Source organism: Brachyhypopomus gauderio, chromosome 1, assembly GCF_052324685.1.
Source record: "Brachyhypopomus gauderio isolate BG-103 chromosome 1, BGAUD_0.2, whole genome shotgun sequence".
Classification (NCBI taxonomy): Eukaryota; Metazoa; Chordata; class Actinopteri; order Gymnotiformes; family Hypopomidae; genus Brachyhypopomus; species Brachyhypopomus gauderio.
The window spans coordinates 12661109-12676920 of record NC_135211.1 but is presented as its reverse complement, the minus strand read 5'-3'; the positions used below and the strand labels follow the sequence as shown (position 1 = coordinate 12676920).

Sequence of the window (15812 nt, the reverse complement as noted above, 5' to 3'; positions counted from 1 at the left end):
TCTGCTTAGTTTTTATTGTAACTGAAAGACCAGTTTTGGACAAGGTTAATATTGAAGTTATTCAAAATACTACTCAGGGCCATCGCCTTAAATTAATTTGATATTGAGTTGAGTTCTCTCAACTCTCCTCCATTTTGTTCATGACGTTTACTGTGTAAACAATAATAACTAAGAAAGTATACGTGTTAACCGTTACTTATTTGGAGTGGACTTCCAACCATTTATGAGATTAAAATAATGCGACGCTCTAAACAATATGAATCCCTTTGCTCATTGCAAGCGTCGTCACAAACAAAGAGCTGTGTTGATTCAATTCCCAGAGCAGAAAGCTCGTGTTTGCAGCTGAGATCTGCCAAATCGTCTCCTAGCAAAGTCAGTTGTATGAAATATCTCAATAAGCCGTTGAATTTTCATTGTTCCTTTCGTAAATTGCAGCAGAGATTAATTTGTTAATTTGTTAATTGCAAATCTAAACTTTTGAATCATATAAATCATTCAATAAACAAGAAACTGCAACCGATAAGATTATCTGCAATCTGAACCGGGCAGACATATATTCGCTGATGTCAAATAGCCATATAGTCAGAGAGCCAATCAGAACGCATCTTTGCTGAGCCACTCCTATTGGTCCTCCTCCAGTCCTGTCCCGTGCAGGGAGCTGGTGGATGCAGTTGTCATGGAAATGTAAGAGGCTCCTTCGTACGTTCGCGGTGCTGTTGCCATGGAAATGCCAGTAGGAGATGCTCTTTCTGTAGTGGGCGAGAAGGAGACGAGCGCGCAGTTGTTTCCTAAGGAGCGTCGCGAGTTTGTTCAGCACCTTGGACAGCAGCAGTGTGTCGGGCCACCTTTCTGTCATACGAGATATTATATGCTCATTGTAATCGGGGACATTTCAACGGATCATCATCTCCATAAAGTAAAAGAACATATAAAGCAGGGTGAGTTTCTGGAGCTTTCAGTTGCTAGACTGTCAGTTAGATTTCAGCGCGATGTTATCTAATTATAAATTTCTCACATGAATTATGCTAAGCGGAAAAATTATCTGGAATGACGAATTTCATTCGTTCATTGTAGCCTAGCAACTTTATTTACTTTTACGTTGTTTTCAAACATTAGCTATAATGAGATTATTACAGATGGAATATACATATATACACAGTCGTTTAAAAAATGCATAAACTATATATTTTTAATGCGATATCGACAAATACATGATTTGCAGTGGAAATATAGCCTTGAATAGGCTTTGCTTAGCCTTGAATTAGGAAGAGAGAGCTTGCTGCAGGCCTCAGTTTAATATGTCCGGCAAGTGTCTTATCAAGTGTCTAGATTTAATGCTGGGAAAACAATAATAGTTAATTTACTGTATTTGACGCAACATGTGTTTGCTGTTTACGGACGGTCATTCTATTGTATTTTGTGAGTGCGCATGCGTGTGTGTGATTGTGTGCTGCATAAAATAAATAAAAGGGCCATTTGCAGTGGATCTGATCCAAGACAGCGAGATAACGTCTTGAACTCATTGTCTTCTCGGGACAATAATAAAACACACTAAAGCCTGTTCCCACTTTACAGCCTTTATCAGCCGCTTTTCCTTCCTTGAACTGTAAAACGATATTAGATGTCTTTTGTGCAATATTAGGGGTAAAGGGGGTTCATTTAATATGCAGCTAAAACTGTGTCTAAACCTGTCGTCTGTGTGTGGTCTCGCGCAGGGATCCGATCGTGGGCGATAGACCTAAAGGTCTGTGACTTGAACCAGGAGTTGCGGCTCTTCGAGACCAAGCATTCTGCCCAGTTCTCTTCAGAGGTGAAAGGTCAGTGACATATGGTATCTGGACTGCGTAACACTATAAGGTCTGTCTGAAAGGGGCTGTATTGATTTGGCTCTTTATCTACACTGTATTATGATGTGGGTCAATAAGGCTGATGTATTGATTTCTTTGTGTAGGAAACCTAAGTGAATGAGTTTTTTTGGACTTTGGGTTGTATTGCTTCAGTTTTTTATTCTACTGAGAATTAGAATGTGGGGGCCTTCTTTGCTGTGATTTTGCTTTAGGTCTTTGTCAGCTGTATTGTCAGTTATATCCAGTCATATGCAAAAATTATTTAAGGAAAGCAGTTAAAGAGAAATAGGGATGAGGTTTTGCGTGGTATTTTTAGAACAGTTGTTATGTTTTTGACAGCCTTGCCATCAGCATACGTCTTCCATGAATATTCACTCTGTTTCTGTGATCGTGTCATGTACAGACTGAGCACATAACAGATTCTGCACTCTGCTACACTGCACCAAACACTGCAAGCATCAGCACATATGACGGGGTAGGAGATAAAGCAGTAGGTTTACTGTGTTCACAGTGTGACATAACTTCCCCAACACACACACACACACACACGCATTTCCCCCATGTAGTGTCTTGTTTTAGCCCTTTAATAACGTAGAACTATTATGTCTGTCATGTTATTCCTATCACGATTGACGTGCCATCGTGTCTAGTTTGGTGTTTTACCCACTTGATATTTTTACAGTATCTCCGCCCCCTCAGTATTCTCCTGCTGCTCCCCTATGGCTCCTTCCACCCCCTCCACCCCCTCCACCCTGATGCCACAGATGAATAATACATCCCTCCTGCCTCCACTTAAATCCCTCTGGCTGTTCTTTTCAGCATTCTGTCCACAATCATTAAAACCTTTAACAACTACAAGCAGAGTCGTTAACAGGGACTTTAATTCAGCATTACACCTTCGTTTGATGATGGTAAAAAAAAAAAAAAGAAAGAAAAGTTATGAAGAAAACAAACAAGTTCATTAATGTATGGAAGGCTCAGCGTAAACAGTTTCTCAAAGGAATGTTTGAGTTGCCATAGCAACAGATGCTATAGCTCTGCACTTGTACTGCATTGTACTTGGGCGGAAGGATACGATTATTGTAGAGGGTGCACCAAGGCGTGGAGATCAAGAGGTAACGAGGCTTAATGGACCTGCCGCACTAAGTGCTGTAAGGCTTTGAAGCCAAAGAGAAGCTCTTTTTGATGGAAGGGCTCTGACTTTGTAGCTGGAAGAGGGATTTGTGGAGAACCAGCCAGTTTCGCCCTATAGATCAACCGACCTCAAAATGCCTGGCTCAAAATGCATCACCAGCTGACTAAACTTCAAATAGACGAGTGAATGGGTGGGCCTGCTACTGCTGTACTAACTCCAGAAACCTGAGAAGTGTACTTAGCACACGAAGGGTTAAACACGTAGGGGGTGTGGTCACGCTGAGACATGGGAAAACACGTTCCAGTAATATTCTGACACGGGTGCTGCTGAATTTGGTGATTGCTGACGTTTGACGGAACAAAAAATCGCCGTATGATGATTTCACACACTGCAGCATTTCGGTTTGTTTGGCGACCTCAGGACTGAGCAGGGTATTTCAGAGAACACCAGCTTCCATACATTCTTGAAGGAATGCCACGTCATGCCCAGATCTAATTTCTTTCTTTAGTCCCACGCTGTGCTTTGATAGTAACACGGAGCTGAGCACTCTAAGGTTGCACCCGTAGGTTGGTAGGTGTCTGCTGGAAGTTCACTGGGCCACTCTTTTCTCGCACGAATCACCACCATGTGCCATCGCTAGCAGAGACCAGGTTCAATAGGCTGCCTGTCCCTTTGTGTCCTACTGTTCTCCTGTTTCTGACTGGCAAGGTCTGCTGGGCACAAGTCGCTGGCTCTGAAACAACTCAAAATACAAAGCTTTCCATTTATGGCCGTTTGCACAAAAGCGTCCATTTATTCCAGAGTGACTTTGAAAAGCACGCTGTAGGAAGGGGAGAAGCAGTGGCTTGCACAGGCAAAGGTGGGGGGGCAGAGGTGTATCAAAAGGTCACTGTGAGGGGCATTCCCAACAGTGGTCAAAAAACCAAACCATATATCAGAACTAGACGTTTGAGAATTAGACAGGATGGCTTCGGCCACATCATTAACTTAAAATGCCACAAGTTTTCACCAGTTTTCAGTACACCACCTAAAATGATATATTGAAGGTATCAAACGGTGTTGCTTTCATAATGTTAATATTTTCTTAATGACAATAACTTATTTGTTGTCACATAGTACAACAAACTAAAATGATTATTTAGCTCAGTCTCTCAGTGTAAAGCAGACTAACGGACAGCTGGAAGTGTCAGAGAAAAAGACGTTGGCAGCATTTTAGAGCCTGTTTTCACTATTTTAGAGACCGTTGAAGGGCGCTGCTGAGGTCAAAGGGTCGGTGACTCTGGCTTTTGCTGTCTCCCGTCTGTCTGCTCGACTTGGGAGCAGCTGATTGGGTTTCGTTCGTGTGAGTGCTCTCACTGAACACAGCTCACCACAGCAGCTGAAGACAAGGCCTCCAAGTGATGAAACTCACTCACTTCAAAAAACATCAGTGAATGAAATAATTTATCAGTAAATAGTGAAGTGCATTTGTTAAAATGTTCTTTCCTGATGGAATCCTTGTTATTGGAATATTGCATTTGTGGATTCGTTTACTGATATAATGATGTAATTTCTGTATATAGATACAACGCAGTAGATCAAATGCTGAGTGCTCAAACTGCTGGAGCAATATGTTGCAATCAATATCAAGCGACCGTTACAGCACACACTGTGTAATGTGATGTCTTTTCCAGGATGGGAATGTACGTGGCTTCCCTGTCCAGCCGGCATGCCTCCACAGCTGACAATCACGGCAATTAAAACTGAAAGGCTGAATGTGTTAGTCTGTGTTTTCAAGATGGATGCTGTCACCCAGCCTAAGTAATGAACACATCAGATTCAGAATGGCAGGCTGTTATTTTAGCATAAACCCCCATAGGGGAAAGGGGAGAGAGAAAAAGAGGAGGTGGGGTGTGCGATCAGAGGAAGAGAGGGGAGTGAGTGAGTGAGAGAGAGAGAGAAGGGGGGGAGAGAGAGAGAGATAACAAGAATATCCCCCATGTCTTCAGTAAAAGAAGGTAGGTGCACGATTCAGTCTCGTTAGCCCTCTCCTGTCTCACCATGTGGGGTACTGTGGCCCCCGCTCAAATGTTTGGGAGCTCCTCTATGCTGGTGTTTAAGAGCATCACCCTCAGCCAGCCGGTGAAGGTGAATTGGCAGATCTGAGCATGCTCAGTAGAACTCGTCTGCTCTCCTGCCACTGTGTCCAGAATACTGATCAGGCTTTCTGGAATGCAGTGTCATCATGGCTGACTGGATTTTAACTCCAGAGCAGTTAAAAACCCATCAGGTTGACATCTTAATGCTTTTCCAAAACAAGACCAGCATTTAAATACCATTTAGGATTTTTCAATTCCTTCTTGACAAGTCTCAAAGCAAATATCACACGGTATTTTCCATATTGTTAGGAGCTACCGTGTGATGACCTTTTTTGAATACACCTTTGTGTTCATCTACACGTTTAGCAGCAGAGAATGAGAGGTTTTCTTGGCTTCGGCTGAATTAGCACCACTCACTTGTGAGACTGCTGCCCTAACAGAGCCTGACTGACTAACATCTGTCCTGAAATGGAGCCAGGTTGGTCCAGGTGGGGGGCTGGTATACACGCACCTCTGGGCTACCTCCCAGCTGCTATCAGGAGCAGGACGGAGGGGCACACCTCAGGAGGTCAAGGGTCAGCTCTGCCGGCAGGGAAAACATACTCCAGAGTTTCACCGACGTAGACAATATTCTGCAGAATCGCTGGATTGTACACAAGATTACAAGACAAATATTTTTACTAGAGTTACCGAGAATATAGATGAGTGAACAAATGACCTTGGATTCCCACACTATACACAAGCTGGAGATGTAATTTGATCACGTATATATTTGGACTGCTGTTCTTTGATCTTTTTGTGGCAACCACAGACTGTGATCCTGCATCTTATATGTGTGACTGGCCTCCTGGATAGTCAGGTTCATCTCTTAAATTTCCCTGAGAACGGAGAGGGAGGCTGGAGTTTCCTCTGTGGGCTCAGGTGCCTGTGCAGCTGCCCAATTAATTAAGTTCTTTAAGCACCTCACCACAAGTTAATGACTGCCACCATCACTCAGGGTGGCAGTCAGTCTCACAGCAGTGTTGCCAGTCCTCCCAGATGCGGCCTTGGTCAGGATTGTGCTGACCTGAAGTGCTCGCGGTAGGCGGCCTGGGGGACCACCAGGGGACAGATGCACAAGCAGCTTCAGAATGGTTCAGCACTTAATGTGGTCAGTCTATAGGACACTGACAGGGATGATGAGATAAACAATGACCCCTATAGTGGGAGACCTACACGCAGTCCCCAAGTTGCAGAGACACATTCATGAGTGTTTGTATAACTTTGTAATTCAAAACATGTTATTTTGGTGGGTATCATCGTGGAAATTAGCATTCACTGATATTATGATGGTTGTGTATTATTTTTTTTTGCATGATTTTTTCTCTGGTCACTAAAAGGCTGTCAAGTAGAAGATGCATAGTGCATACATCACACTTCTGGATGTAGTCAATATTGCTGGGGGGAGAGTGGGGGTGGGTAATTATCTCAAGTCCTTAAGTCTATGAATAGGATTCAAGGTGTGCAATAATGATTTGAAGCAATTTTCACAAATACAAGTGGAGCTGTGTGACAAGCTGCAGACTTGTGAACATCTCACCCGACTTAAAATTGCCACTAACCTAAAATGCAAAATCTCAGATCTGAGACACAAGCAAAGCTCACAAATCTCTCTCACTTCAAGGCTGTCTGGTAAGCAAGACTTCAGGAGGGTCTATTGCATGTGTGTGTAATTTTTTTTTTAGAGCTGATCAATAATTCATAGCAGGTTAGTTATGGCAGCGCTTCATATCCTGCACTGTGAACACAGAGCATTAGTGCATGACTTTTGGCGTCACTAGGTTGAGTGATGGAATCATCGATCGTGGGTCAGGGTTCCGCACCACGCCGTCTACCCACCCTGAAACCCGAGACCATGCCCCAACACCGACCCAGAGACGTACAGAGAAAGAACTGCCCTCGTGTGCAGAAAGCTGTGACTCTCACCACTGTCAAGGGCAAACAGAACTGATGCTGTCACAAGCTTCTGCCTGAGAAGATATTTAGCGTCAAAGCCGAACTGTGATGCAACAGAGAAGAAATGTGTATTTTTATGCGTAGGTTACATTTTGAAATCTTGGCATATAGAGTAATGTACAGATAATGTGGACTAAATCGGAATGCAGTCATGGTAATACACACCAGTTTTATGGCCACTGGGGGGCTTGGTTAAGGAAGTGGCAGCTATGAACTAGCTGAGTTAATTCCTGAAGGGGGGGGGGGGGGGGGTGACCTGTCTGGCAACAAGGGCGTGGCAGTCAGACTGCTGCCAGGAACAGTTGTCATGGATTTGTCTGCAAGGCTAATTATAATCATGTAATAATGCCATTTTAGGTGAGTTCTAACAGATGCAAGAGCTTAAGAAGTTCCCAGGGCATGTGAGGGGTATTTTTGTCCATGCTAAATTTGAATATCTTCTTGCATTCACATTAAGGCACGGTCCTTGAATCTGATTAGGATAATGACATGCTCAGAATGTAGAATCATTGTTTTCCATGCTGAGTGAAAATGTCTCTGGCTGAAAACGCTATATCTTTTTTCCATAAATCTAATGTAGTCGTCCTGTAGTTTTTCGGTGCTAGTCTGTAATTGAGGAAGGACACTGTGGGAGCACAGCTTCTCGGACGGTTTGGGCAGTCCCACCCTGCAGCTGCTGGGCTAGACAACTGTGGAGATCCTATCCTCTTTATACACAAGTACAGACTCTAATGACTTCTGCTTGGTGAACCACAGTCCAGGGTCTCAGCATGACACAACAGAAGGATCTTATGTGCGTTGTATCGGTAGGATTTGCAGCACAAACTGCATGGCTGGGATGCTGATATCAAAGTACTGGAAGAGAATGTATTCACATTACATCTCCACCCACTCAGTCAATCAATAAGAGGTGTGGGGTTTCTTCAAGAAGGCCTGATATATGATTACACATTAAATGAAGGTGAGGCAGGGCAAGGGGAGGCTGAAAGGAAGGCAGTGTGAGGTAGTCGCCCCTCCCAGACTGTAGTCGCCCCTCCCAGACTGTAGTCGCCCCTCCCAGGCTGTAGTCGCCCCTCCAAGGCTGTAGTCACCCCTCCAAGGCTGTAGTCACCCCTCCCAGACTGTAGTCGCCCCTCCCAGACTGTAGTCGCCCCTCCCAGGCTGTAGTCGCCCCTCCCAGACTGTAGTCGCCCCTCCAAGGCTGTAGTCGCCCCTCCAAGGCTGTAGTCGCCCCTCCCAGACTGTAGTCGCCCCTCCCAGGCTGTAGTCGCCCCTCCAAGGCTGTAGTCGCCCCTCCCAGGTTGTAGTCGCCCCTCCCAGGCTGTAGTCGCCCCTCCCAGGTTGTAGTCGCCCCTCCCAGGTTGTAGTCGCCCCTCCAAGGCTGTAGTCGCCCCTCCAAGGCTGTAGTCGCCCCTCCAAGGCTGTAGTCGCCCCTCCCAGACTGTAGTCGCCCCTCCCAGGTTGTAGTCGCCCCTCCCAGACTGTAGTCGCCCCTCCAAGGCTGTAGTCGCCCCTCCCAGACTGTAGTCGCCCCTCCAAGGCTGTAGTCGCCCCTCCCAGACTGTAGTCGCCCCTCCCAGACTGTAGTCGCCCCTCCCAGGCTGTAGTCGCCCCTCCAAGGCTGTAGTCGCCCCTCCCAGACTGTAGTCGCCCCTCCCAGGCTGTAGTCGCCCCTCCCAGGTTGTAGTCGCCCCTCCAAGGCTGTAGTCGCCCCTCCAAGGCTGTAGTCACCCCTCCAAGGCTGTAGTCGCCCCTCCAAGGCTGTAGTCGCCCCTCCCAGGCTGTAGTCGCCCCTCCCAGGCTGTAGTCGCCCCTCCAAGGCTGTAGTCGCCCCTCCCAGACTGTAGTCGCCCCTCCCAGGTTGTAGTCGCCCCTCCCAGGCTGTAGTCGCCCCTCCCAGACTGTAGTCGCCCCTCCAAGGCTGTAGTCGCCCCTCCCAGACTGTAGTCGCCCCTCCAAGGCTGTAGTCGCCCCTCCCAGACTGTAGTCGCCCCTCCCAGACTGTAGTCGCCCCTCCCAGGCTGTAGTCGCCCCTCCAAGGCTGTAGTCGCCCCTCCCAGACTGTAGTCGCCCCTCCCAGGTTGTAGTCGCCCCTCCCAGGCTGTAGTCGCCCCTCCCAGGTTGTAGTCGCCCCTCCCAGGTTGTAGTCGCCCCTCCCAGGCTGTAGTCGCCCCTCCAAGGCTGTAGTCGCCCCTCCCAGACTGTAGTCACCCCTCCCAGACTGTAGTCACCCCTCCCAGGCTGTAGTCACCCCTCCCAGGTCCAGTTTCGAGAGAGCTTCTCGAGTTGAATGGCAACTAAGACGCCACCTGCTCCCCCCAACCTTACATCAATATCTTTGATTTTATTGACCCCAGAGAGGCCATGCACACAAAGGCGTCTCAGTAAGACACGGTACCAGAGAGCATTCTCTGTCAGGTTTATTGGTACTTTGGCATGTTTGAGACGGATAAGTCCTCTTAAGCATTTTACCAGATGTATGAAAGATTAGTAAGGGCTGCCTGTCATTTGCACATTGTTATCGTGATATTGCTCTTTGCAATACTCATATCATGAAAGGCAATAATATGTAGATGCCAAAAGCATTCTGACCAATCCAGACACGGATGAGTGGGCTGTGTTGATGGATCAGTGCACTCGTACGATTCAATCAACAAAACGAAACGTTGGGTAAAACGCAGGACTAATGCAGGCCAATCTTAATCCAGGTCACATCAAGGGTTCATCAGTCTCATAATCAGAGTGTGCAGCATTAACATTAGGTGCACAGACAGAAATCAAACTTAACACAGTTGGAGACTTTCCAAACGCACCTGCTGGGTATCTGAACTTGGAAATAGTGACAAATGAACACTGTAATGTGACTGACAGTCAGCCTCGGACGTTACATTGCCAGGTTAATGGGGAGTGGCTACATTTATGGGACTTATACAGTGAGGCACTAAAACATTTATCATGGGGGTGGCCAGATGAGGCCAAACCAAAGCTATCACTTAATTTCAGGAATTCTATCAAGCCTTCACCCTCACCCTTTTTCCAGGCTTGCTGGTCAGACTGTGATTAAGTGACCCTGGCTGGCTGGCTGCATTTGTTAGTTTCTTTCACAGGAACCACTGTAAAAATATATATTATTGATCGAAATGAACAGTAACTAATGTAATATAGTAGACAGAAGCATATTATGCAGTATATTATGCACATGCCAGTGAGTTCTCCGAGGGGAGCGCTGCTGGGAGGCGTCAAGTAGTAATAAATTATTTATTTTAGGCTAATGTTTGTGTTCACTGGCACAAAACGGGATATAAACGTCCATACGTCCGTAACCTATATATCCGTGGACGCTACAAACAAGAGTTCTAAATTTAAGTGTGCAAGGTATTTATACATCACCAGGCCGCACGAGACCCTGACCAGTGTGAATTAAACCATGACGTGTTGAGTAGTTCTCATTCGTACTATGTCTGCCTGTCCACACACGGAAGCCCCACCCACTCCTCGCCTGTCACATGAACGCTCGCGTGTTCGTGAGCGCGCTCGCCGTGTGAGACGCGTTATCAGCATCAGCACCGGTAAGTCGCAACATGTTAATCTGTTTTATTCTGACAGTTAAGTGGCTTGTATTGGGAAGCGGTTTAAATGGGCATAAACGCGACACATACAGTCTCGCATGTGATATATAATTCTAGACCTCATTATACAAATGCCTTACTAGGCAATGATTTTGTGGTTAATAATTTGCTTCTTGGCTGTTGTTTATTAGTGGATCGGGGAGGATGCTCGCTTACAGGCCGTGTTTAACGTGTGTTATGACAGTAATGTTCATTCGGTTGCTATCGTGACAGTGCATGATTTCGTTGTGCACAGAATAGCAGATATTAAGCCAGTGGAAAACGTCTAGAAGCGAAAGCTGATCTGAGGTGCTGCACGAAAAGCTGTTGCTTTCAGAGCAGACGAAATCATGGAGACGGACTGAAATTACGTGTTGCACGAATGAATGGCCTGAAGTTTACCGTTAAAACGGTGTTTAGTCGGTCTCCTTTAATCTCCAATTGAAGACTCGGCATGTACATTAAGTAGAAATGAAAGTCACACGCAACTACCTGTTCGTTGAGGGACACCTCGTCTCGTAACACAGTTCTTTAACAGAGAAGTTATCGTGGACTCTGCCCACCGTGCCCAGCTGACCCTGTTCTCTCCCAGCTGCGCCCATCCGCGCCTTCTACAGTTCCCTTTAATTGGGCCCAGGCTAAAACACATGTGGCATAGGAGTAAATAAGTAATACATATATCACAGATGCAAACATTTGTATACTTTTTAGCATGGAAATTGTATGATGTCTGTTCCTTTAATAATGTCATGTATGTTAGGTCATACGACTTAAATAACTGGTTTGCCTCCGTCCTGTATGCCATTAGACGCACGGTTGTTTTTCCTTTTTGTTGATGAATCTTTGTCTGGGATGCTTTGGCAGTGTTGTCTCAGCTGCACCGGTGAGAGAGATGACCTCCCCCATGAGCGCCGTTTTAGGCAAACTCCCGGTGTCCGTGAGTCGCGAACACTGAGCGCTCTAAATAAAACAAACAAACAAGCAAACAAAATTCTCCGAATATGGTAATTAAGTAGCATCAGTGTGGCCTCTTTTTGTTGAACACCGCATATTTAGTTCTAAGTAAAAGAGTACCAGTATCTGATGGCTGGCCTTACAGTGTGTGGACGTATCATGTGCCGGTAAGGGCTCTCCTTCACTTGATGCAGCTTGTTCTGGTTAGTCATTTATTGTGCTTGAAAGCACCATTAGGACGGTCTTGAGTATCACTCAATACTCATTTGCTTGTTGGTTATAATGGATCCATTACATTTTAAAAAGAAGCGTAGCGAACAGAACTAATACCCTGTTTTTGTTGTTGTTGCTTTGTTAGTTTTTAGGAGGGTTCTGTTCTCAACTGTTCTCATTAACAAGCCGTTTCATTAACATGAACCCATTTTGGAACGGTCCTGGGTGGTGGAACAGGATTTCATTGGCATGGATGTGATTAAGAGGCCTTAAGAGGATAAAAGATGGATGCTACCTGTATTCAGTAACTCATCAACTATAGAGAACTATGTAAAACTGGCACAGACTGCTTCTGTTCTCGACTATGTCTTCTTTCTCTGTGCTACAACCACGGACGTAATTTGGGGGGGGGGGGACGGGGGGGACATGTCCCCCCCACTTTTTCAAAAGCCGGTTTTGGTCCCCCCCCAGTTTTTACGGTTAAAACCAAATATTTAAATAGCGACGAATCCATGTCCCCCCCCACTTTTGAAATCAAAATTACGTCCATGGCTACAACATTAAGTAATATTGTGGTGATGGACAAGAAGCAGATAAACTGACATTGATGTGATTAGTACGCCTCATGTGCCTAGCACAGAGAGAACATTCATTTTTACCACAACTATTATCTTTTCCGTTCTGCTCATGGATTATTCAAATGTTGTCATAGCAATCAGTCATGGTACAGGAACAGTTTTAAATTAAGGTGTTTTTTTTTTTCTCTGATCTCAAATGCGATCCAAAAATAAAGCCAATATCGATATTTTGGTTTGGAGAAGTACCGAAGCTACCATTAGAAGTTGAAGCTACCATTAGAAGTTGTGAAAGCTAACGTTCATCATTTGGCATGATTAAAATTATGCAATTTCCTTACAACAGATCCCTATCTAAAATACTACTAAAATCTTATGTCAACTTATGTTCATTATTTTGGTTTGTGGAAATGGCACTTTTTAGTAAAAAAAAAAAGTACATAATTTCAAGCATAGTCTGAATATACTCACAACCTGTTTTACTGACCAGCTGCTATGCCAGAAAAGGATGACATAAACTGCAAAATTACATAATAGATCCTTTCTGTGTATGTCTTGTTCTGAACAGCAATTTATCTGAAGATGGAACAATACCATCATGCCTTAATATTTAATTAGCAGACAATACTGACATGGTTTCACCTCAGTGCATTGATTGAGCGTTTAACATTACATTTGCGGTTGAAGGTGTCGCTCAGCCACCACAAAATAAAAAATGTAAACACATACTTAATGTCACTGTTTGTTGACTTATGAAGTGTTTGTTGGGATTTCTAAAGAGGATTAGCCTTTAATTTCCAAACAGATGTGGGATGTTTCTAAATCATTGATTAGTCTGCAGAATTCAACGCTGATCATATCAGAGAAAGAATTTAAATAAAACACTCAGACACTTCAGGAAGCAGCAGGCTCATAAGACAGCTATACAGATGGCAACATGACTGTACCTACAGTAACTGTCAAACTTCTGTGGCAAACCATTGCAGGCATTTAATCACCAATCAAAGCTGGAACCGAATAAATTACCTGAAGATTCACATCCTCATTTCTCTTGGCAGGTAATCTAAACTAAATTCTGATGAATCTGGTCCGAATTGCTGAAATGTGTCAGTTCACATTTGTCAGCAACCTCAAACAAGGTCCACAGACGGCTTAGTGTCAAACAAACATTATCCTTCATCTTTTAATAGCAGAGTCTGTCACGCCGGGGAATTACAAATAGCCCATAGCAATATAAGTTTACTTCAAAGGGTTTAGTGCAGAGACTTGGTTGCTGTGTTGATCCGAACCCTCCCTTATTTCCAAAGGAGTTCTTTCCTTCCATATTAATGCACTTGGGAGAGCATACATTGGCCCAATAAGTTTAAATGACCCAGACTCTAGGTTAACTGTCAGTTCCTATGTATTATGCAATCCTGTGCAGTAATCCTCTGTGCAGAGAGGAAGTGTTTTATGCTGTGGGGTATATATGCATCTCATTGCCCTCATTGTCAGGCTGACATGCTCCATCTGGAAAGCAGTGCTCTATATTAAGAGTAGCACCGAGAAAGGAGTTAATTGGTTCTCATGTGTTTACTGCAAATACGATCATGTAAGTGTTACTTGTGCATGTGGAAATGTTATGTTTGGAATTAAATATGAACAATAGCGCCTACGTTACTATCGTACTGGAATCCCCTCCTCTGGTCCTGCATTATCAGGGAACGTCCTGCTATAAGGTGACTTTGCACTAGGCCCTGTCTGAATGTGCACTGGGGATCCTGCTGTTTCCTTTGTCATTCCATAAGCCGTGCTTGGTTTTCTCTCTGGAAGTGCATTTGAAGGTCGTGTATGACAAATTACCTCTAATCTCATCTTCTCCGCCGAAAATAGCTTTTGTCTTCATTTCAGATTGAAGATGTTAAACTTCGTTTAATTAAACTTTTCTTTAAAACATAAAACTGTTGTTTAAAATATGAAGAGAGAGCCCCATGTTACTCAAGAAAGCCTTTAATCCTTTTCTTTGATATACCTGCTTTCCCTCAAGGGATCTTTTTTTGGAAAAGAACTCCTGACCAAAGATGATGCAATTAAAAGCTTGAATAAAAAAGTCCCACAGGACAGTTCCCTCTTGCTTCTTTTGTGTACTGCACAGAGCTTACAGGCAGCCACTGACTGTGGCATGAGAGCGTAGTGTCTCGTCGTCAGTGGTGTACATAGTACATGGTCATTTGTTGCACTTGTAGACAGGCTAATTGTAAGCAATAAAAAGGGTGCATCCAAAAATGTGTGATCTTTTTTAAATTATATATATATATATATATATATATATATATATATATATATATATATATATATATATATATATATTTTTTTTTTTATTATTATTATAGACTTATTATAGACTTTTTATTTTATTTAGAGTCATTTATGACTCTTTAGCCATGCTTCCATTGTACAGGTTCACAAAGCAACATTCTGTATGTTGAAATGCACATTATGTAAGCTTTAACAAATGCATCAGACATGCATCTGTGTGTTAGTCTGCCTAAAAGTGAGAAAAAGTCCTAGCAGATCGTCTGCGTGTTATTTAGGTCCCAGCACTGTTGCACCTCCCTGACTGCAGTGGAAATCACCCACACCCCACCAAACAAGCTGATATATTCCTCAAGCCTTTACTCAGCCCCACTGAGAGATTTATGCCTAATATAGCATGATGTGGCACCTGAAATTCTCCGCATGAGGCTCTTGTTCTAGTGCAATGCTTTGCATTTTCATATGCAACAGAAGGGAGGGGCCTTTTCCTCCTTCCCCCCTCCCTCTCGAAGAAATGCTGCAATGCGTCGCGCAGCTCCAAGACTGGGTCAGTGTAACGCGGCTAGCGGCAATCGCTAGCTCTCCGTCCCCATGGCAACAGCCAATGGATTCTCTTGCAAGAGCTTTGCTATGTTGTTTTGGTTGCATGGAATTTAAGAGATTGTTTTTATTTCTTTCTCGGATTAGAGAGGTTTTTCACGTCACCTGTTGTATCTTCAAGACAAACTGCAGTTGTATAAATGGAATGCAAACACATTCTCTTCCCTTTTATTTTCAGTGTGAAAAGCTGATTAAATGGTCCTGGCTGTAATATGCCTGTTTTTTTAGTATGCCAGTTTTCTGTAGCAGTAAATGAATGGCCTTTATATATCCTTTATCTTTAATGAAATATCTTCTTACAACTGTACGTTTCATATTTTTCCTTGTGCAGGACAAAGGACTCTGCAATACAAGAGTGATGTCCTTGAAACAGTTGTGTTAGTGAATCCATGTGAGGAAAATATTGCCATAGAGGTAATGGTATATATATTTTTACAGACAGTTTTACAGGATGTTAACTTGTGGGTGTCTGGAACAAAACAACAACAACTGTATCGTGTTTCCCTCTCAAT

General features: G+C 44.1%; 1 protein-coding gene across 3 annotated transcripts in view; it reads left to right on the top strand.

Annotated features, from left to right (window-relative positions):
* Nucleotides 1-15812, top strand: part of map1aa (microtubule-associated protein 1Aa) — a 29574-nt gene that overhangs the window by 2314 nt on the left and 11448 nt on the right. Inside the window, exons 1-3 of one of the 3 annotated variants that reach the window (XM_076997326.1) lie at nucleotides 680-938; nucleotides 1716-1817; nucleotides 15632-15714. In XM_076997326.1, coding sequence (XP_076853441.1) covers nucleotides 722-938; nucleotides 1716-1817; nucleotides 15632-15714 — 402 coding nt within the window. In that variant the 5' untranslated portion in view covers nucleotides 680-721. Of the gene's footprint in view, nucleotides 1-679; nucleotides 939-1715; nucleotides 1818-10553; nucleotides 10625-15631; nucleotides 15715-15812 lie in introns of those variants that run through there. The other 2 variants (XM_076997332.1, XM_076997338.1) reach the window with 2 other exon arrangements.